This window comes from Ananas comosus, linkage group 7, assembly GCF_001540865.1.
Source record: "Ananas comosus cultivar F153 linkage group 7, ASM154086v1, whole genome shotgun sequence".
Classification (NCBI taxonomy): domain Eukaryota; kingdom Viridiplantae; phylum Streptophyta; class Magnoliopsida; order Poales; family Bromeliaceae; genus Ananas; species Ananas comosus.
This window is the reverse complement of record NC_033627.1, coordinates 8,778,677-8,800,241: the sequence shown is the minus strand read 5'-3', so window position 1 is coordinate 8,800,241 and position 21,565 is coordinate 8,778,677. Positions and strand designations below refer to the sequence as shown.

At 39.7% G+C, this 21,565-nt stretch overlaps 1 protein-coding gene across 3 annotated transcripts in view; it reads left to right on the top strand.

Annotated features, from left to right (window-relative positions):
* The window catches only part of LOC109712589 (exocyst complex component EXO84C), a 64,926-nt gene extending 45,972 nt beyond the window's left edge, over nucleotides 1-18,954 (top strand). For 2 of the 3 annotated variants that reach the window (XM_020236222.1, XM_020236223.1), the window contains 4 exons: nucleotides 13,469-13,996; nucleotides 17,843-18,031; nucleotides 18,137-18,273; nucleotides 18,384-18,954. In XM_020236222.1, coding sequence (XP_020091811.1) covers nucleotides 13,469-13,996; nucleotides 17,843-18,031; nucleotides 18,137-18,273; nucleotides 18,384-18,624 — 1,095 coding nt within the window. In that variant the 3' untranslated portion in view covers nucleotides 18,625-18,954. The remainder of the gene's footprint in view (nucleotides 1-13,468; nucleotides 13,997-17,842; nucleotides 18,032-18,136; nucleotides 18,274-18,383) is intronic. The other variant, XM_020236224.1, reaches the window with a different exon arrangement.

Below are 21,565 nucleotides of genomic sequence, written 5' to 3'. Positions count from 1 at the left end.
TGAGAACGGGCCATTTAGTAAATTAGAGTTTACGAAAAAGCGCCCAATTTTTTATTTTTTATTTATTTTATATTTATTTTTACCTTGACCCAGGGATGTAACAGACCCGCCACAAATACGAAAAATTCTCCGTTTTAGACGGACAGAGTCTCCTCTATATTTGCACAGCGTAGCGTATGGGACAAGTGACAACCATAACCTCCACTCACACGCACAACATTTACAAATCACAATGATCATTATTTCACAAGTTTTCACATCACAAATTAGTTGTCCCTAGTCACTAGCATTCTACGTCAATTCACATTCATTTCTATTAGTTAAAAGTGCCTCTTACACAAAAGGCTTCACTTTGAAACTCTAGTTTCCCGAAATCCACGTAAAGCCGAAAATCACTTTGAAAACCGTTTCTCACATGAAAACCGTTTCTCACATGAAAACCTTTATTTTAGAAACAAGCTGCCACGATAGGTAGAAATCCATTATTTACGAAAACCACGAGTATGCTTTAAAAACTTCACTTGAAATCTAAGTTCAAAATCTCACATGCAGCCAAAATCTCACAAGTATTCAAAATCTATGGATATTCAAATCCACGAGTAAATCCACTGAACCACAATACTGTCTTACTAACAAGCTTGAGGGTGGCAAGAGATTGGAGCTATCAAGTCTATCTACTAACATGTATACAGTAAGCGTCAAACCAAAACTGATATCGTAAGGTCGGAATCTCTATCTCACGCTATCTATGGCCTCACGCACTGTCCCGACCCTCATCGCTCAAGCTACCTGAAAAATGGTGAGTGAGAACATGTAAACAAGTCTCCCCCTCCCAGTAGGTACCGCAAGTCGACGAAGGCGAGCTGTACACACCAGCAGATGGAAGGGATACACACCGGTAGATGGAAGGGATAAATAGTAGTAGTTACAAGTAAATCGGGTATGATAATAATAAATAATGACCGCCGATAATCACCAAAGAGGCTACTACTGTAAGGTGAGATAATAAAGCAATGATGAACTATAATCAATAGTCAAACTAGTGCAGTGGCAATGATAATTGAACTGAAAACAATCATAATAATGGTATGAATTACCACTACTGCAAAGGGAGATAGAGAAAAAGACTATGCGTCAACTGTAACTGATAAGACAAGTATACCCAATTAACTACCGTATTGGTCTAAAGACCTCAGGCAATGCCACTCCTACTCTAATAGGGATGTGACCTTAGCAAAGTACCACTGGGTCTCCCTGGCATATGACCTAGCAAAGGACCGCTTGGCTCACGGGTCGAAAGTACGACCACTTTTCCAAAAAAGAACATCCTCTTGTGGTGGATCAGACCGCTGGTTTACATGAAATGCACATGAGCTATGGCAATCAATGTTATATGCTCAATGGCCAACAATGGCAACAAGCCGATTAACAATCCACAATCATATCCGACCAAATCAGGTCTAATATTCCCGAAGAAATGTCACCACGTCACTGACTTATGAGGTCTATATAACCGTATCACCAAGTATGAAATATCATCAATGACGAAGTCATGCAACAATAATTAATCACTGGAGTACTACTCTACTACTAGATCAATCATGATACTACGAGACGTAATAACTGTAGAGTAGATTGACTAGCAGCAAGTAGTGTGTAAGATACTGAGCATGTAATCATGATAAGCTACACAATCAAAAAGGAGGAAAAGAGGTAAGAAGTCACCGAGGATAAGCCACTGGATTGACTTCGGATCGAAGTACCCACCTGTGTCCGTCGCTCCATCAAGCTCCTGCAAAGCGAGGGATGTCGACCGAACCTACGACAGGTCCACCGAGTTAGGATCTAATCCTATGGACTCAACACAAAGCTCACAACCCTAAACCTCTGGCAGAATCGATTTCCTGAACCCCATTCCTGAACTCGTCGGGAATCCCGAAAACACTCCAGGATTCTGGGACCCACGAAACATCCCGGAACCCATCGACTCACATTGGGAATCACCCGCTGTCTCGAAACACACCTCTTTGGGAGTCCTGACAGCAAACACAAGTGCCTAGGTCAACTCGGTCGTCGCCGACCGACCATTCCACCTCGGGCTTCCAGGAGTGTCCACTTTGGCACCGAAAGCCTCCATTACTCACCGGTTGCCTTCGAACACACGACAGGACCATGATGGCCAGCTAACGAGGCTAGGTGATGATTTCTAGGGCAACAATGCAGCCGGAAACCCATCGCAACGCGAAACAGTGTTCTATCAACGATTTCGCCCAAAAACGCACCGAAATCTTATTTCCGGTTGCATGAGGGCTTCGGAACCTGGACAATAAGTCCAGAGGGTCACAAATAGTGACCACGTGCTGCCAGAGGCAGCTGACAAAGCCCAATTGCATTTTTACCCCTAAACATTCCACAATTCGCAAAATTGCAAACATAGTGTCCCGCCCCCGCCCCGAGGCCGCTACCAATTTGGTCCGGTTCGAGCGTGGCGAACGGACGCCGAACGGACAGGGCCTCCCCTGTCCGCCCAAGGCCAAACAACCTGATCAAGTACAATTAAGCGCCCAGGAATTGCTTAAATAACATACGTGATCAAATACTATGCACACAAGTGCAATACTACTAAGAGTAAGAACCACAAGTGAATGTACAAGTGTATAAAGAGAGAAATATCTAGCTATTACAACCATTCAACATTTACATAAGTTGATTACATTACATTTTCATTTTCCAAAATGTAAATACATGTTTTTCTCCAAAATACAAGTAGCTCTCCGATAACAATCCAAACATCTTCTAGTACAGGAGGGTACTCTAATGCATAAAGGAAAAGCTACTAACTAGGCTCACTTAGGGCGCTATGCCCTTGCCGCGATCCTCGCTCGGCTCGCCCCTGTATGTACTTGTACCCCAAAACCACATGGGGTGAGAACTATATAAATATAGTTCCCAGTGGGTTCGGCCGCCGACTTCGCCGATTTTTCCACTAGGTCTAAGCTGGCACAGATAGAGAGATAGATAGATATATAGAGAAATGAACTGCAACTACTCTATCATGCCACCAATGATAACGATGCATGCAACAACTACTATCATGCTAGTATCATGTCATGAGTATAGAAACGTATATAGCAATGCAATCTACAACATACACTATGTCTACTCGAGGTAATAATGCAAGTCTACTATGCATTTCATGTTTATTACCCAATCTACTTGGCTAACCCGTAGGTTATGCCCTCGACTCACTCTTAATCTCATAGGTGAGGAGAAGTTGCACTCGCACACCGAGACTGTCTGCGGGACAACTACGTCCGCCCCTAGTGAAGTACTCCGGAGACTCGTGCCACGGTGGACTGACCACCGACAGCGAAAACAGACTAGTGAGTATGATCCAATCCTCACAAGAGGATACCCTATCTACAAGGGTCAACGTGCCTCTGCTGCACAATATACAATGCATCCTAGATGCCGGGATCTCTACTATCCCTAGAACCATGTCATGTTTACTACACTAGACTCGATGCCACTCGTTCGATCATTGTAGTAATGTTCTGTAACTAATTGACATGCCACTCGTTCATGTTTAGTGTTTTTACTACACTAGTTCAATGCCACTCTACTAGGCTATCATATGTCCAACTTCGGCTCTTTATGCCATTATAGGATTTTCATGTCACAAGACCCAATCCTCATGCTACCCTAGTCCATGTGTTCGACTCATAAGTTACACTACTAAGAAGCATGCAAGGAAAAGGAGATATACATCTATTGATCCTATAATGCAATATGATCAATCATAAATAACTTAGATATAAAAGGAAACCCGGATGCTTCGGGATGACACCCCCCACCTCTTGAGGGTATGGAGGCTCTAGAAATGCCCTCCAACGAACGTTACGACGAGGCTTTAGCCTTCTTGGTCCAAATGAAGCTCGGTCGGTCTTGTTTTGTCAATAGCTTTTCACCCGCTTGACGAATGCAAAATCCGACTTCGCCCCCGCGTTTAGGCACCTACCAATTAGGTTTATAAGGCCTCAAATGAGATCAATCTCATACTTTACCAAAAACTCTATTTTGGTGCCCAAGGGTTAGCACCAAGCTAAACCCATCTCAAAACCCTAGATTTTAGCTCCAATCCCACCATTCATGGTGCTAAGGATCCATTTGTTCCTATCCAAAGAGCTAAAACCAAAAACCCTAAATTTCACAACTAGGGTTAGAAGCCTACCTCTTGTTGTAGCTTCAAAGAGAGGAGAGGAAGAGGGAGAAGTCCAAAAGCTTCCCAAGCTTGATCTCCTTTTTCTTCTCCTTCCTGTTCTTCCTTGTTTTCCTTCTCTTTCCTTCTTCTTCTTCTCCTTCCTTCTCTTTTCTTTCTAGAGAGAGAGGGGGAGAAAGAGAGTGTGAGAGAGGGAGTGAAATGAGAGATGAGAAAGGGAAGGGACCCATATGCCCCTCTATTGTAACAATATTCATCTAAGCCCCTCCACTTTTCACTCTGTGCACTGCCCTTACTGGGCATTTTTCGCCCAGAGGGACCGGTCTCCCCGACCTGGGACCGGTCCCCGAGAGCCTCCCCCGATACTTTGCGTTCGGGAACCGGTCTCTCCCAGAGAGACCGGTCCTCAGGAGACCGGTTCCCTCCTGAGAGACCGGTTCCCGAGAGCTGGGATTTCGAGATTTAGCCAAATTTTGGCTTTTCTCGCTGGGTTCGCGTTCGGGGACCGGTCTTTCCCTGCCAGGGACCGGTTGCCTCAAAGATCCCCGCAACCACCAGCCGATGGAACCGGTCCCGCCTTGCCAGGGACCGGTCCCCGAGAGCAATTTTGCTCCAGTACAGGTTTTGCACTATTTGCTCTCGTGGACTTGTTTCCAATACACTTTTGGTGATTTTGTCATCTTTGGCTTTTCCAAAGTACACCAACACGACCCTTGGTCGATTTTGAATGAAGTCTAACTCTCGGTCTAACTCTCGTATTTCGAGAATTCACTTCCTTACATAAAGCGAGTGTTTAGGGCCGTTACCGTAATCCGTGCGCCACTAGGACGAAGCGAGGGTACCAATGGACAGGTCTCGACGTACCAGACAACGTGCTCACTATTCACAGTGCGAATGACGGTTGAGGAGCGTGTCGAAGCTTCACGAAGTGCTGTGACAAATGCGTACCGAGAGCAACGATGACTACGCCGCGGAACGGAGCCTTTCTGGAGGGATCCGAGGTGAGCACGACAATCAACGAGGGTCAGGGATCGCCGTGCTCCCTTTCTGGAGGTTCGGAGAGGTTTCGGGTGGCCGAAAAAGAACAAAAGGGCAAAAAGCCCCAAGTCCAAGGTGCAGGGAGCACCTTCGCTCCGGCTGGCCACCGGCAGCTCGGCAATGCGCGTCGGCCGGGGTCAGGTGCGGAAGGGTAGGGGAGCCTTGTGCTCCCCTCAGCCGGCGACGAGAAGCGCCGGCGGCGGTGCCCTAGAAAGTGTGGCCCATAGGGAGAGAGCTCTAGCTCAGGGTTCCTTAGCGGCAGTGCGAGGCCGAGGTGGTCAGGGGCAGCGGCGGCGGGTTACCAGAGGTCGAGAGAGGTGGCGGCGACGGCAGCTTGGAGAAAGGCGGCTCATCTCTACCCAAGTTTGCGCAGGAAGGAGCTTGGCGGCTGCGGCGACCTTGGCAGTGCTCGGGGTCGCCGGGAGAGTAGTCGCTGGAGGTGGGGTTACGGATGGAGGGCCTGAGGGAGTGGCACGGCCTTCCTACAGCTCGGGTCAGAGATGAAAAGAGGGTGGGAGAGAGGGAAAGTGAGGGAAAGGGAGAGGGAGTTTGGGTTGCCGGAAAAAAGGCTGCCGGCGGTTGGGGGCAGCGTGCAACATGCACAGAGAGGAGAGGAGGCGGCTGTGAGAGGGAGCGAGTAAGGGGTTAGGGTTTGTGGGAAGTGGAGAAGAGAAACTAGGGTTTTCTCTTTTGATCACTTTGGAAAAATTACAGAAAAAACCACCAAAACCTAGAAATTTAACCCCAGTCCCTCACAGTACGTGCAATGCGCAGAACGACACCTTCATGCGCAAAATCGCACGATTTGGCACATAAAATGTTGGGCAATTTTCTGAAATTCGACTTTTTCCAATTTGACGTTCCTTGGTTTTTGCGCAATTACGGTAAATCCGTCCATCAAATTTATGAACGGACTGCGCCGGTGCATTCAGCACTGCAGGACCTTCAAGATCACGTTTTTGTTTCACGTGATTTAGTCACGAATTAGCATCAAACCACGCCACGTCCTCTCTCGGTTCCTATATATATCAAATTCGAAATTTGAATTCAAATTCAATTTTTATTTGAATTCCTCATTTTAAAATATCCCAGATATTGCAGGTGCGGTTTTTTCTGCCACACCGTTCTGTTGTGGTGAATAGTCTATGGTACTTTGATGCTCAATTCTATGTGCCCTACAAAACTCATTTAGTTCTGTAAAGAATATTCTCATTCAGCATCAGATCGTAGAACTTTCAAATAAATGCTCCTCCGTTTTCAAAAAGTGCTTTAAGTTGTTGGAATGCTACTAGTAAAAGCTTCTAAATTTTCTTTTAGAAAATAAACCCAAAATTTTCTTTTAGAAAATAAACCCAAAATTTTCTACTAAAATCATTAATGAAAGTCATAAAATATTTATTGTTTCCAATGGAGCGTCTATTCATCTCACATAAATCCGTATAAACCAATCGTAGAGGTTTTGTGGCTCTTAACGGATTTTCTTTTTGGAAACGAATCTCTATGTTGTTTTCTCAAATGCAACCTTCACAAATTTGGTTTGAATAACTTATGTAGGGTAACCCTTTCACCATATTTTTGTAGCCAATTTTTTTAAAAATCCAAAATTTAAATGACCAAATCATGAATGCCATAGTCAAGATTCATCATGCACAATTGTATTGAAACAGGGCAAAGTATCATTATCAATTTTCAAAGAAAACATGCAATTTCTAGTCATTGGCACTAGCAATTAATTTGTTATCTTTATCCTTCAATATTACCCTTTTCTTGAAATTGGCCAATACTTAATAGATTACATTCTAATCCAGGCACATAAAAATATTAGATATTATAATATGATCACCATTACGTGCTCGGATTAAAATGTCACTTTTTTCTTAAAGAATAGTCTTTCTTCCATCTCCTAGTTTCACCATTGTATTTACTTTATCATCTAAATTTATAAACATCTTCCTTTTACCACACATGTGGTTACTACTGTCTGAATCTAAATACCAAATATTATTTTTTGAGGTTTCCACAATATTGCAAACGAGAAGCATAGGTGCATTATTGTCATCCTTAGATTTAAAATATTCATCCTTATTTTCAACAAAATTTGCATTAATTTTATTCTGCTCATCAACTTGTTTTCTTCTGCATTCAGATTGCTAGTGCCCGTATTTATTGCAATAATAACATTGAATTCAAGATTTGTAATACCTTTGCTGATTATGGTAATTATCTCTCCCTCTCGCTTTTTTGTTTGAATTTGAACCATCTATATCACCAACGGCTATTTCGTTTTGGCGTTGGCCTCAGCCGCGCTACGACCGTGTCGGCCTCCACGACCTCATCCTCTGCCGCCTCTGTTTCCTTCCTGAGTTGTGTCGCTGATTGGTAGTTGGGCTTTGAGAACTTGTTCAAGCGTGCATTGTGCTCTCTCAGTTTCACACGCTGTTCATAGACTTAGAGCGATCCTAACGAATCTTCTACTGTTAGCTTGTCTATATCTTTGGCTGCCTTAATTGAAGAAACAACATGATTATATTTGTCAGTAATTGATTTTATGATTTTTTTCAACAATTAATTTGTCAAGATAGTCTTCTTCATTCATCTGTATTAGATTTGATACTGATACTACCCGACTAAAATAGTCGTCGATTGATTCACCATTGGTTATCTGTAAGCCTAGTTAGTAAATTTGTGAATAATTTGTGAATTATTCGCGAATTTTTGAAGATACGAATTAAACGGCCGTTTCCGTATTTTTTCGAAAAATTCGAAAAAAAACGCGTATTTTTCATTAGCGAATTATTCGCGATTCGCGAATTATTCGGCAAAAAAAAAGCAATGACAATCGCGGCTGCCGGTCGCATTGTCGCCGCTCTCGTCGCCGAACTCATCGGGTCGTCGTCCTCCTCCTCCGCCGCCCTGGCCGGCACAGAGAGCAAGAGGGCTGCGGGTTGCATCGTCCGTCTCGCCCGAGGTCGTCCGCAGAAAATCGCGGCGTTGGGAGCTCTTTCATAGAGCGCGGTCCACGAGGCCACTTTGGCCTTGTGGACCGCATGAGAGGGAGGTCCACGGTGGACCTCCCTTTCATGATATATATATATATATAGAGCTAGGCTCCTATGCTTTCGAAAGTACGGGGGCTTCCGTACTTGCAAGTTGTTTTCGATGATGGGACGTCCTATTCAGCGATCGGTTCCGTTAGACATGATCTACACTATTGGAACTATCTAGAAACCAAATTTCATAATTTTTTGACTTCGTTTGCCTAGTGAACGAGTAGTCTCAAAATGAACGGCTGAAAATAAAAATCTCATAAAAAACAATGATAAAGGACTCAAATTTCAAATCGGAAGTATTGATCTTGCTATTGACGTTAACTAGAATTTTTTTTAAAATTTTCATGTAATTTGGACACTTCTACACCGTTGAATTTAAAAACGTGCCGCATCGGCCGTTAACATAGTCATTTTTGGGACCTTTTGATTGCTTAGTAAATGATGTCAAAAAATTATAAAATTTGGTTTCTAGATAGTTCCAATAGGGTAGATTATACCTAACGGAGCCGATCGTCGAATCGGATGTTCTATCATCGAAAACAACTTTCAAGCACGGAGGTCCCGGTACTTTCGAAAGTATAGTAGACGGACTCTATATATATATATATATATAGAGCCTGGCTGGAATACTATCGATAGCACTAAGGACTTGGTGCTATCGAGTTTTTCACCGTTAGATTTAACCCTTTGATTATTTTTACCCGTTAGATTATACTATTCAACCAACTACCCACTCAACCCTAGGGGGCCCACATCATCCTAACCGTACATTTCTCAATCCAAAAGCTAAAAAATCAATAGCACTAATAGCTTGGTGCTATTAATAGTATTCTAGCCTAGTTCTCTCTCGCTCTCTCTCTCTCTCTCTCTATATATATATATATAGAGAGAGAGAGAGAGAGAGAGAGAGAAAGAGAGAAAGAGAGAGTTGAGCTAGAATATTATCGATAGCAAACGGGCTCCGTTGCCACCTATTTGTTTTCAATGATGGAACCTTCAAATTGACGATCGGCACCGTTGAACATGATCTATACCATTTGAAGTGTTTAGAAATCAAATTTCATACATTTTTGATATTGTTCTCTTATCCATCGTGTGGACACAAAAATAAACGGCTGAAAATGAATATTCTGTAAAAAATGATGATAGGAGTCTTGTAATTAAGATCAAGAGTATAGATCTTATTTTAAATAGTTTAAAGAATTTTCTAACAAAAATTCAATTGATTTAGATATCTTTACACCGTTAAACGAGAAAACGTCTCATATTGACCATAAAATTACAAATTTTGAAATCCTTTGATCATTAGGCAAATGATGTTGAAAAGATTTGAAATTTAATTTCTAAACACTTCAAGTGATATAGATCATGTTCAACGGTGCCGATCGTTGATTTGGAGGCTCCATCAGCTAAAACAAATGGATGGCAACGGAGCCCGTTTGCTATCGATAGTATTCTAGATATATATATATATATATATATATATATATATAGAGCAGGGCTGCTGTGCTCTCAGGAGCACGGAGGCCTCCGTGCTCCTGAGCCGTTTTCGATGATGGAGTTTTCGAATCGACGATCGGCTCCGTTAAACTTGATCTAGCGTATTTAAAGTTTCTAGAAAATAATTTTTGCGATTTTTCGATATCATTTACCTAGCAATCGAAAGGATTCAAAATCAATAATTTTTAACGCTGAAAATAAAAATCCTATAAAAAGTGGTGATATAGCACTAAAATTTTCGATCAGAAATATAGATCTTGTTGTAGATAGTATAAAGAATTTTCTATCAAAATTTCATCTGATTTGAATACTTCTACACCGTTAAACTTGAAAACGGCAGATATCAACCATTAAAAATTATGGATTTTGAATCCTTTCGATCACTAGGTAAATGATATCGAAAAATCGCAAAAATTATTTTTTAGAAACTTCAAATGCGCTAGATCAAGTCTAACGGAGCCGATCGTCGATTCGAAAATTCCATCATCGAAAACGGCTCAGGAGCACGGAGGCGTCCGTGCTCCTTAGAGCACAGCAGCCATGCTCTCTCTCTCTCTCTCTCTCTCTCTCTCTCTCTCTCTCTCTCTCTCTCTCTCTCCTCTCTCTTAAAAATACTAAGTTATTGGTGCATGTAGATTTTTAGTTATTGGATTAAGAGATATGCGGTTAGGATGATGTGGGCCCCCTAGGGTTGAGTGTGTGGTTGGTTGAATAGTATGATTTAATGGTTGAAAATGATTCAAGAAGTATATCTAACGATAAAAAACTTATAAGCACGAAATACTTGGTGCTTTTACAAGCACCATAGCTGGACTATATATATATATATATATAGAGAGAGAGAGAGAGAGAGAGAGAGAGAGGGAGAGTTGGACTGGGCTACTATTAGTAGCAAAATTCCATTATTGCTATCAGTTTTTTAGCCTTTGGATCAACTCTTTTTATTATTTCTAACCATTGGATTAAATACTATAACCCAGTGGGGACCACTCAACCCTAGGAGGACCACTCAACTTTAACCGACTAATATCATCCTGACCCTATAACTTTTCATCCAAGGGTTAAAAACTTGATAGCAAAAAGAACGTTTTACTATTAATAGTATTCCAGCCTAATTTTATATATATATATATATATATATATATAACTTACTGAATGAGCATAGCCATGTCACCGTCCANAAGCACACACACGTCATTGGTTTGATCGTCTTCAACTTCTTGATCCGATCTGGAGCTTCAACTTGATTTGATCCTTATCAACACTTTGATCCGACCGCCATCAAGTATTTGTCTCTATCCGGGCCTTGCGAACTTTTAGGCTTGCAACCGATCAACCAATGACGTGCAACCATACATTATACAACCCAATAATAAAAAAGAAATAAAAATTAATTACATTTGATAACTTTTATCTCTAACCTATTGAGACACGCAGGTTTCCAAATAAATCGACTTGTGCACGCAGGCACAAATATAGCCATCTCTAATACAAAGTCCTTAATTTAAACAAATTTAAAATTACAGAATTTTGCATACACATCATACACCACATGTCGAAATATAAATAGGTCGCTATCCATGATCATCACCGATATGTATCTCATACATAACATATATAATAATAAATTTTGGATATTCTAATTAACCATTAACCGATAATTCGAAAGAATAAATTATTAAAAATAATCAATCTTATTGATTATTATAATTTTGATCAACAATTTAATCTATAAAAATAACATGTTAATCTCATCAAGAAATCAATTTGATCTAATCAAATTAGATATTTTTCTTTTTATTTAAATAAATTTAAAAAAAAATTTGCTTTCCGTACGGATGCTGCAGTAGCGTTGTACGGACTACTACAGTAAAATCCGTATGTACACTACAGTAGCGTCCGTACTGTGCTACAGTAAATTTTTTTTTTTTTTTTTTGTGAAAATAGAAACCATCGATTAAATTGTTAATCACTTTGATCTTTTCGAATTTTCCAAAAACGATCTATAAATCGTTTTCTCGGCAAAAAAACGGTTTAGAATACCCAAAATCATAATTTTAGTCTTAAAAACATGAGGATGGCTCTGATACCACTGTTAGAAAATTGCGTACGGTAAAAACGAAGCGGAAAAAGAAATCAAACAAATTTGATTTTTGAAAACTCTCGAGATTAAATCTCAAAAACCACGCAATTAGGATCCCTCATGTTCTTTAAGATTAAAGGAGNATTCCGAATTTTTAATTGGTGAATGTATAATATCCGTATAAATCACGTATCCGAATAATTGTTGAATCCGTTTTTTAGCCATATTTTTCAACGAATTTAAAAATTAAAAGACGAATTTCATCCGAATTATACCCGTACCGAATTTTTGCCGAATCCGAATTAACTAACTGTGTCTGTAAGAATTCAAATCTATCTTTAAAAGTTTGGAGTTGTACTTATTTGCGTCTCAATAACTTATCTCGAGCGTGTCCTAGGCCTCTTTAGCTATCTTGGCATTCGACAGCCTCTCAAAAATAACTTTATCCACCGCCTGATACAGAAAGAATAGTGCTCTTCTGTCTTTCTTTCAGCAATCTTTGAGCGCACCTTTGCAGTAGTGAGTATTTCGAACTCACTGTCGATGACATCTGTGAAGCCATCCTTCACAATATCCCATAACTCCTGGGATGAGAATAAGCATTGTATTTGGATACTCTAGTAATCGAAGATTTTTCTCGTAAACTTTGGAAGCTATGGTTGAATTATCCATTTAGGGCCGTGATCAACTATCGATGTCCATGTCGATGGAAAGCGCGATGCTGGCACGTTCTACGTCCTCGCTCATGAAGTCGATGATCTTTTTTTTCATCCTAAGGTTTCTTCAACTTGGCTCTGATATCACTTATTGGAAGGGAGAGGAGTATAAATTGTAGAGAGGTTTGGCGGCAAAGTAAACTAAAAGCTTTATTAATTATTCTTGGACTGAATTTGGGTGGTGGATAATTTTCTACACATCTACAGCAGCCTATATATAGGCATAAAGCAAAAATCCTAATAGCAATCACTTAACAAGATTTGAACTTATCTCTAATGTCTAACCAACAAATATTAAGAGATAAATTTGACGGAAATAAATTTAAATTACTAATACGACTAAATCTAAACTTATAAAAAATATTGGATTACTAATCAACATAGATGACTTGCCAGAAACCCAAACCTTTATTTTTTCTTATTTTGCTTGATTTTTGTTTGCTTCCAATGTTTTGAAATGTTAATATGCATTGTTGCAGAGCATAGCAGCCTGAAGCTAAACGGAGTTTGCATCCAAAATTTGATTAAGATCAAGTCATTGGGTTGTGTTAAGTTTGTCTGGTCTGGATTGCCGGTGGTAGATTAAACTTTTGTTAGTTCTAGAAGTCAACTTGCCTTGCCCAGAACTCTAACTTAGGCTAATTAATGGCCTTAAGAAATTCACATTGGCTTTAGATACTGATCCTTCAAATATACGTCACCAATGTAGCACCAGCATATTAAAACAGTGTGCTTGGGCACTTTTCCTGGTTTAAGTGTTCTTGGTATCTATTGTTTACACCTAAAGAGAGAATAAATTTCATTAGCAGCCTATAGGATTATACTCTCACTAACACGATGCCTTCTTTTCTATCTTGCATAGGATATTTTGGATCAGCTTACACCATTGGCTGTTATACACTTCGGAGGAACCATTTTAAACAAGATTCTTCAAGTATTTGATAGATATATTGAAACATTAATAAAGGCCCTACCTGGCCCTTCTGAAGATGATAGCCTCATGGAGTCAAAAGATTCTTTAAATTTTAGGGCTGAAACAGATGCTCAGCAAGTTGCGCTCTTAGGAACTGCATTTACTGTTGCTGATGAACTGTTACCTATGGCTGTATTGAAAACCTTTGCACGGAAAATTGAGAACAAGGAAGCTGGCGGTGGATGCAATGAAGGCATTGGGCAAAATCTCGTCATTAGTGCTGCAGAATATAAGGAATGGAGGCGCCATCTCCAACATTCATGGGATAAACTTAGGGATCATTTCTGTAGGCAATATGTCCTAACTTTTATCTATTCTCGAGAAGGAAAAGCAAGATTAGATGCTCGTATTTATTTGGAAGGGAAAGGGGATGATCTTTTCTGGGATTGTGACCCATTGCCATCATTGCCATTTCAGGTATGCCATTTTCTCAACTTTTCATGCAATGAATTTTATCATGCCCTTAGTATATTGGTATAAATTCTTTTTGATGGAATAAAAAATAGCCTCATTTTGTTCCACATGCTTTTCATGTTCAGTTTTGATAAAATATACTTTTCTACCTGATGTGTACCTCTGTGAATTTTAAGAAATACTCTGATTTCTAGTGTGCCATATACTCGCATATTGTTAGTATCCTAAGAACTTTGTTCCTTGTTAGTAAAATTTATCCCGTCATTGGATGGATAATTTAGTGGTGCACTATTTTGTCATGCATTACTTAGGTAACGGCAATTGCATATTATTACATTAGGCCTTGAATTTAACGGCTGTACAGATACTATGCAATCGTGAAACTGAATTTAAGAACCATTTGAAGTCTGGTCGTCATATATGAAGAGCCAAAGCATTGAAATATCGTGCGATATAACATTTAACTCCTCATAATACCATAATATATCTTCACAAATGTGTAAATCATAACATGAATTATTCTTAGAAAAATTTTACTAGTTATAGAATAAGAAGCTTGATATCTTACAATTGTGAAGCAAGAATTAAAGTGTCTATCGGCACGGATAGTATCCACCGTGCCGTATCGTGCCAGCAAAATATCGGTACGATACAGCCTCCGTACCGATGGCACAACTCAAGACCCTCTATTCTTAAAATTAGTAGGTAAATTTCTCAACAAAGTTCAAAATATTTGATAAAAATATATAATAAATAATTGGCATATTTTGTTGCAAAGAAAATAAATATTTCTTGTCATTACGTGTCGGCACGCATATTTTTTTGAACGGTACGCATCGGCTGTTAGAAAATTGCGTACGGTAAAAACGCGGCGGAAAAAGAAATCAAACAAATTTGATTTTTGAAAACTCTCGAGATCAAATCTCAAAAACCACGTAATTAGGATCCCTCATGTTCTTTAAGATTAAAGGAGAAAAGTAAGATCGAATCTTTACCTTATTCGCGGATAAATCTTCACCTCAATTTGATGATCGTAGAATTCGGTTCTCTTGAAGCCGCATACACGTCCGGCCTCTATAGGTATCCACACGAGGTTCTTGATTTGATCGATGTCCTCACCGGGGTGCTAGCTCCCTTGCAAAAGGACGTCTTTCTTGCTAGAAGATGGAAGAGAGAAGAGAGGATAGATGACGGCTTGGGTTTTCTAAAAACTCCCGTATATTATATATAGGAATATAATCCTATTCCTAATAATATAATGACAATTAAGGATAAGTATAAATCTAGATTTAAATTTATCTTTTCCTTAATTGGTTAGATCGATCAAATCCTAATTTGATTCGACTTGAATTTTATATTAATTTGATCTTATCAAATTAATAATGCAACATTTGCACATAAGTCCTCTTATAATTTACTAACTATTAGTAAGTCCTCTCTAGTAACATTTACACTTTAATACCACTAATTTGTAACAATTACAAATTAGTCCAATTATCAACATATTGACAATTAGGTCCTCCGGCGATTCAATAATCGCGATCTAGCTATCCGATCAATCACAACCTCTTATGTGTGTGACCCCATAGGTTCTATTCTATCTGGTAGTGAGATATATTTTGATCACTATCAACAATATCACTGAAACTCCTTTCAATGGATTAGAACAATTCCAACTCAGCCCAATGAGAATTATCGATCATCTAGATAATTCTCATGAGTCTCACAATCCACCAGTGACGCCTAGCAGCATGTAGTGGCATTCCAGTAGAATGGAATACTGAACCTCTTGGTGCAGTTACCGTGTGATACAATCCTTCTATCATGAGTCCCGACTAGACGGAGGTTATGGAATAACTCGTCAAACCCCATCGTCTGTCATATGTTAAATTTATTCGACTCGAGTTTCTAATATCGGAAACCCTTTTCCGCTATTTATTCTGCCCTGGCCAAGGTCTTCTAAACTCGGTCTCATAAATCACATAGGACTAACACCCCTATCTACCAAGGGAGATAGATTCCATCTAAGTGCGCACCCTATTCCTACAATGAACCTACTGCAGCGAACATGCACCGCAACGACCCGAATGGCTAGGGACCAAGTGTATGTACAGTTAAACTACAGTAACCTCATTGTGAATAGCCGAGGCACCGCAAGTCAAAAGGACCAGTCACACTACTGCAACAATTGAGTAAGTCACTGATGAGTGAGTAGACATCTAAGTGACTTCTCGCGTTGGTCACGCTCGGTACCCTTGTTCTCCAACAACCACCTGCATATTCGCTTCAGTGTCCCCACACTGTCGACTCGAGACTCGTCTACCCAGAAAGGGAAGCGACCTATGCACCAATCTCACCGGATCAATCACCGTCGCCGTGATGATCCATTGATCGGGAGCATTTAGAAATTAACCACCAATGACACATGTCTCAAATTCTCAATACTTGAGAATATATGTCATCATCTTATTAATTCCTTGGACGATTCATGGACACATACACAACATGAATGGAAATAAAAATCCAAAGTTATTCATAATATTTAAAAGTCAAATACAAATTTATGTCCTAGAGATAATATATGTGTCGGCCTGGCTGGCTTCTAGGGCATACATCTAACATCGGCACAGTCCGGTATGCACCGTTCCGTATTGTGCCGGTATGTTCCCGGCACGACCCCGTGCCACGATACTTTAATCCTTGTTGTGGAGGTATGTTCACTAGCGCAGCGGTTACACTTCATGCATATCGATCATTAACTACCTCATCATTGCAATCAACATTTCCAAGCAACCGACCGTCCCTAGAGCAAGTGGCAAAGGGCTTGGTGGTTGGTACCCAAGACCCAAGTTCGAATTCTAGTTGATTCACATTTCTAGCTAAGTTTCTAAATGAAATAAACGAAGCGGGTAGCGTGCTACCTATCTCTCTCAAAAAAAAAAAAAAAACATTTCCAAGCAAAATAAGAAAGAATATGTAATAACACAATGAATGGAGGACAGCATCAATCAATCTTGATAGTACGTCTTTCCTTCACTTGAATCATTCAATTATGTTGTGCTCGTTATGCACGGCTTGAGATTTAGTTTCTCCCCTCAAATTAGGTTCGGCTCTAGACCACGTGCGAGTTTGGTGTGTAATAGAAGGAAATTGACCTTGAAAAGAAACCTCGTCAAAATATCAGCAAGCTCTTGAGAAAGGGATGAGACCGAATTCCAAAGTGCAACTCTCTGGAGCTAAGTCTTAGTACGTTGTTTGGATATGCAAATATGAAAAACAGGAGTAACTGTTATTTGTGATTCACTTGTGTTGTTATAAAATAATGAAGCCAGTTTATCGAGCACATCTCCGAGATCCTGTAACCTAAAAGATAACAAGGTAGCTGTGGAAGCCATGCCTTGACTTTCAGCTCTCTTCAAAGTAAAGTAGTTGCTCCCTATAAACTGTATGGCTAATATTTTCTTAACTTTTCAAAGTGGGATTGCTCAATTGGCGTTAAATAGTGAAGTTAGAATCTTACGCTATGTGAGTTCTTTTGCATTGAATTAGATAAAGAAATAAAAAACCTCCATGGTATTATAGTCAAAGTGGACGTAGGTGTCATATTTTCTAAATTTTTCAATCCGATTCAAGCATGTGAATTTAATTGGAGACCTAATTTTGTCTTGAATTCGATGGTCTATGTATGGGATTAAATTGTATTTATATGATATCTTGTAAGTCTTAAAAAGAACATGCAGGTTGCAGGTTCATGAACAAGTGTAGCCAGAATATCATAACTAATGATCAAATCAGGCTGTTCCATGTTATTTCAGTATTTCCTTATATTTTTCCATTTCATGCTTGTAGGCATTATTCGGGCGATTGCAGCAGCTGGCAAGTGTGGTCGGCGACGTCTTACTAGGCAAAGAGAAGATCCAAAAAGTCCTACTCTCGAGGCTTACTGAAACTGTCGTGATGTGGCTCTCAGACGAGCAGGAGTTCTGGGACGTCTTTGAAGATGAATATGTCCAACTCCAGCCATTCGGGTTGCAGCAGGCATGTCCCCATTTTTTTAACGAACTATCATCGTACTGTGGGATTTCCATGTTCCGGTCATTTTTTTTTTTACATTTTAATAAATTATTTCTCCTTCTCATTCAGCTAATTCTTGACATGCACTTTATCGTTGAGATTGCTGTTTGTGGTGGATACTCGTCCAGAAATGTCCATCAGCTTGTGTCTGCCGTCATAACACGAGCGATCGGAACGTTCTCTGCCAAAGGAGTCGATCCTCAAAGGTATGCATGCTGATCCATGTATTCATGGCTTTCTTGTTTGTAAAATTTCTTGGTTTATATATATTATTTTACTTTGAAATCCTGCTGATACTGATTAAATATATCTACAGTGCGCTTCCTGAGGATGAATGGTTTGTTGATACCGCCAAGTCTGCTATAAACAAGCTTATGCTCGGGACGTCAGGATCCGAGACGTCTGAACTTGATGAGCATATCATACTGCACGATGAGAGCTCCGATTTCGATGAGACCCCTTTGAGTCCATCGTCGATCGAGTCTGTAGATTCTTTTGCTTCGGCAAACACAGGTGTGATAGAAAGTCCGACCGACCTCACCGAGCCGGAAGCTTGAGGCCAATGTCAATCTCGATCTTGTTTGTACTTGATTGAGTACTCTATGGCCACGACAATCAAATATACTAGAAGAAGATATAGCTACTATCTGCGGGGTAATTCTGAGTTATGTCATCTCTTGTTTTTTTTATTTTTATTTTTTATTTTTTGTTTTTAGCGTTAAGCATCGAAGCAAACCATCGAGTAGGAAGGCATTTATGAGGGGCAACACATTAGGGCATATGTAATTGTCGCTTTTACCACAAAACCCTTTCAACACTTGGTTGTGTGGCCCCCATAATATGTGCCATTTTTAGTATAAGAAAAAAAATTATGATTTTTTTTTTTTTTTTTTTTTTTTTGAGTATTATCCGTGGTTTCCACCAAAACCTAAGCCTCACCCCTAAACAACCTTCCAGTAACACCTGACAAGGCCGCAGATCAAACCCTGTAAACGTGCGCTAGCGGGGTTCAATCCCTCTTCTTCAAGATTTACCCGGAGCCTTCGAGATATCTCTCAAAGAGTAAGAATCATTGGACGAAGTTATTCTTAAGATCTAGCATCACTTTCAGACTTTTTTACAAAATAATTCTCTAAAATATTGAAATTTGTGAAATAATCTTTTCAAAATCCTTTCGCCATGTAGGCGCTAGGCTGAAGTAGGGATGTCAATGGGTATGAATACCCGAAATTTTATCCAAATTCGAACCCGAATGAAACGGATATATCCGATGGATTTAGATATGGATTCGGATATGGATATAAAAAATAGAAACCCGACGGATATGGATTCGGATATGGATTTTAATTGTATCCGACCCGAACCCGAACCCGACCCAAACCTGATCCGAATCAGAATTTATTTTGTATTATATATAATATGTATATGAAAATTTGATGTTATATTTGAATTTGTATTTTAAAAATTTAGATTTAATATAATATATTTTGAAATATTGAAAAAATAAATAATTGTTTCGGGTTCAAATTTCGGGTTCGGGTTCGGGTTCGGATTCGGGTTTCGGATTTTTGGTCGGGTTCGAGTTTGGATATGCATTTTTTAAAATCCGTCGGGTTGGGGTTCGGGTCTCGGGTTTGGAGTCGGGTTGGGGTTCGGGTTTTTAAAAATCCGTTCGGAATTCGACCCGTTGACATCTCTAGGCTGAAGCGGTGAACGATTCACCGTCTTCGTAATATAACTAATAAAGACGGTGAATGGTTTACGATCTTCACTAAGGCGGTGACCTTTAGTGCGTATTCCCCACCCCACAAATTTTCTAAGTGCTAGAGGGAATAGGGGGGTGTTAGGATTCGTCCACATTGGAACTTATCTAAAATATTTTTAATCCATATGGGATAAGAAATAAAAATTTATAATTATCTGTTATATTCCTAGTCCACTTGGGATAAAGAATAAATCCAACGGATAAATTCTAATATGTTTAAATCTCTATCTATGTGAGATTTAGTTAGAATATGATTAGGATTAATATCTTCCTTATGGTCTATAAATACATGAGGTATTGACCATATATGAAAAAAAAAGAAAGACAACGAAAAAATAAGAATCATCTCTCCACAAAAATTTCTCTCTTGGGTTCGCTCTAGGGCACCATCATAAATCCTAAGAATTTGGGCGGTGTGCGGCGATCGACTCTAGTAGCCGAATTGCAACGAGTAAGAACAACGTGCAACAAATTAAGACGGGACATTGGCGGATCAATGAGTTCGTAAAATAAGACGAGATTAGATCCTGGTAATCCCAACATTAATTCCACATCATAAAGAGGTATGTAAAAATCTATGGGATTTTTACGACGATTGATTTTTGGGTATTTAATTGATTTTATCCAACAGTGGTATCAGAGCCATATAGTGCTTGTTTTCGCTCGATGATTCGTTTTTTTTAACATCGAATATATTTTTATTTTGTTAAAAATATAATAGATAAAACCGGCAAACTTTTTTTAGTCGCTATCTACAAACTCCGTATGAGTTTGGAGTGCATGATAGACCGTATGAGAGGTGATCCACCTACGGGCTCAGCTTGCACACAAGGGTGCGCAGATCAACCCGTTGGATGGGCTATGCATGAACCTAATATGCATATAAGGCCTGCAGGGGCTGATATTGTGCACTAGGCCTGCGGGTGCCCGCCCGTACTGGGCCTGCCGGCTAGAGGCACATGGCCATGACGGGCTTGCATGGACTGCCCACTCTAGGCCTGTGGGCCCGCCTCTATTGAGCTTGCAGGTTCACCCCGAGCCTCCCAGCATCAGGCCTGCATGGCCCACACGCGCCGGGCCGCCGGTAACCTCTCACAAAAGCCTTGAAATTTGGGCTTGAATTTTTTTTTAAAAAAATTAAAATAAAAAAGGAGCAAAGGTTCTGTAAGCTGTGAGACTTGAACCCTCAACTCTTAACTTTAGACCTACTTCATCAAACCACCAGGATCAATATTGCTTCATAAAATTTGCATGTTAAATTTTATATATTGTTTCTTGCCGTCTTATATAAGTTATGATTGCTTCACAAATTGCAATGTGTTATTTTGATTAAATTACATAATGATTGCATAATGTTCATCTATTTTTGTGACGTGGATTATTCTTGATTAATTTGATATATTATTTTTATCTGCATTGGATGAGATGATTATTAGTCTTTTTCAAAGGCGAAATTTTTGATTTGAAGATGCAGTGAGAAATTATATTATCAAATTAAATTGAGAATAAGATTTGGATATTTGTGCATAATTTAAAATTATGTGCATTATTGTAGTGATATATGGTTTCCAAAAATCTTTCCATCGCAGATTTGTTAAATCAAGATAGGCTTGATGGAACGAACTATGACATGTGGCATAGAAAAATTCAACATCTCCTAAATGAGAAAGGGATACTTAGCCATTTAACCAACAGTATAATTCGGCCTGAAGAAGGCACGACGGCCCAGCACC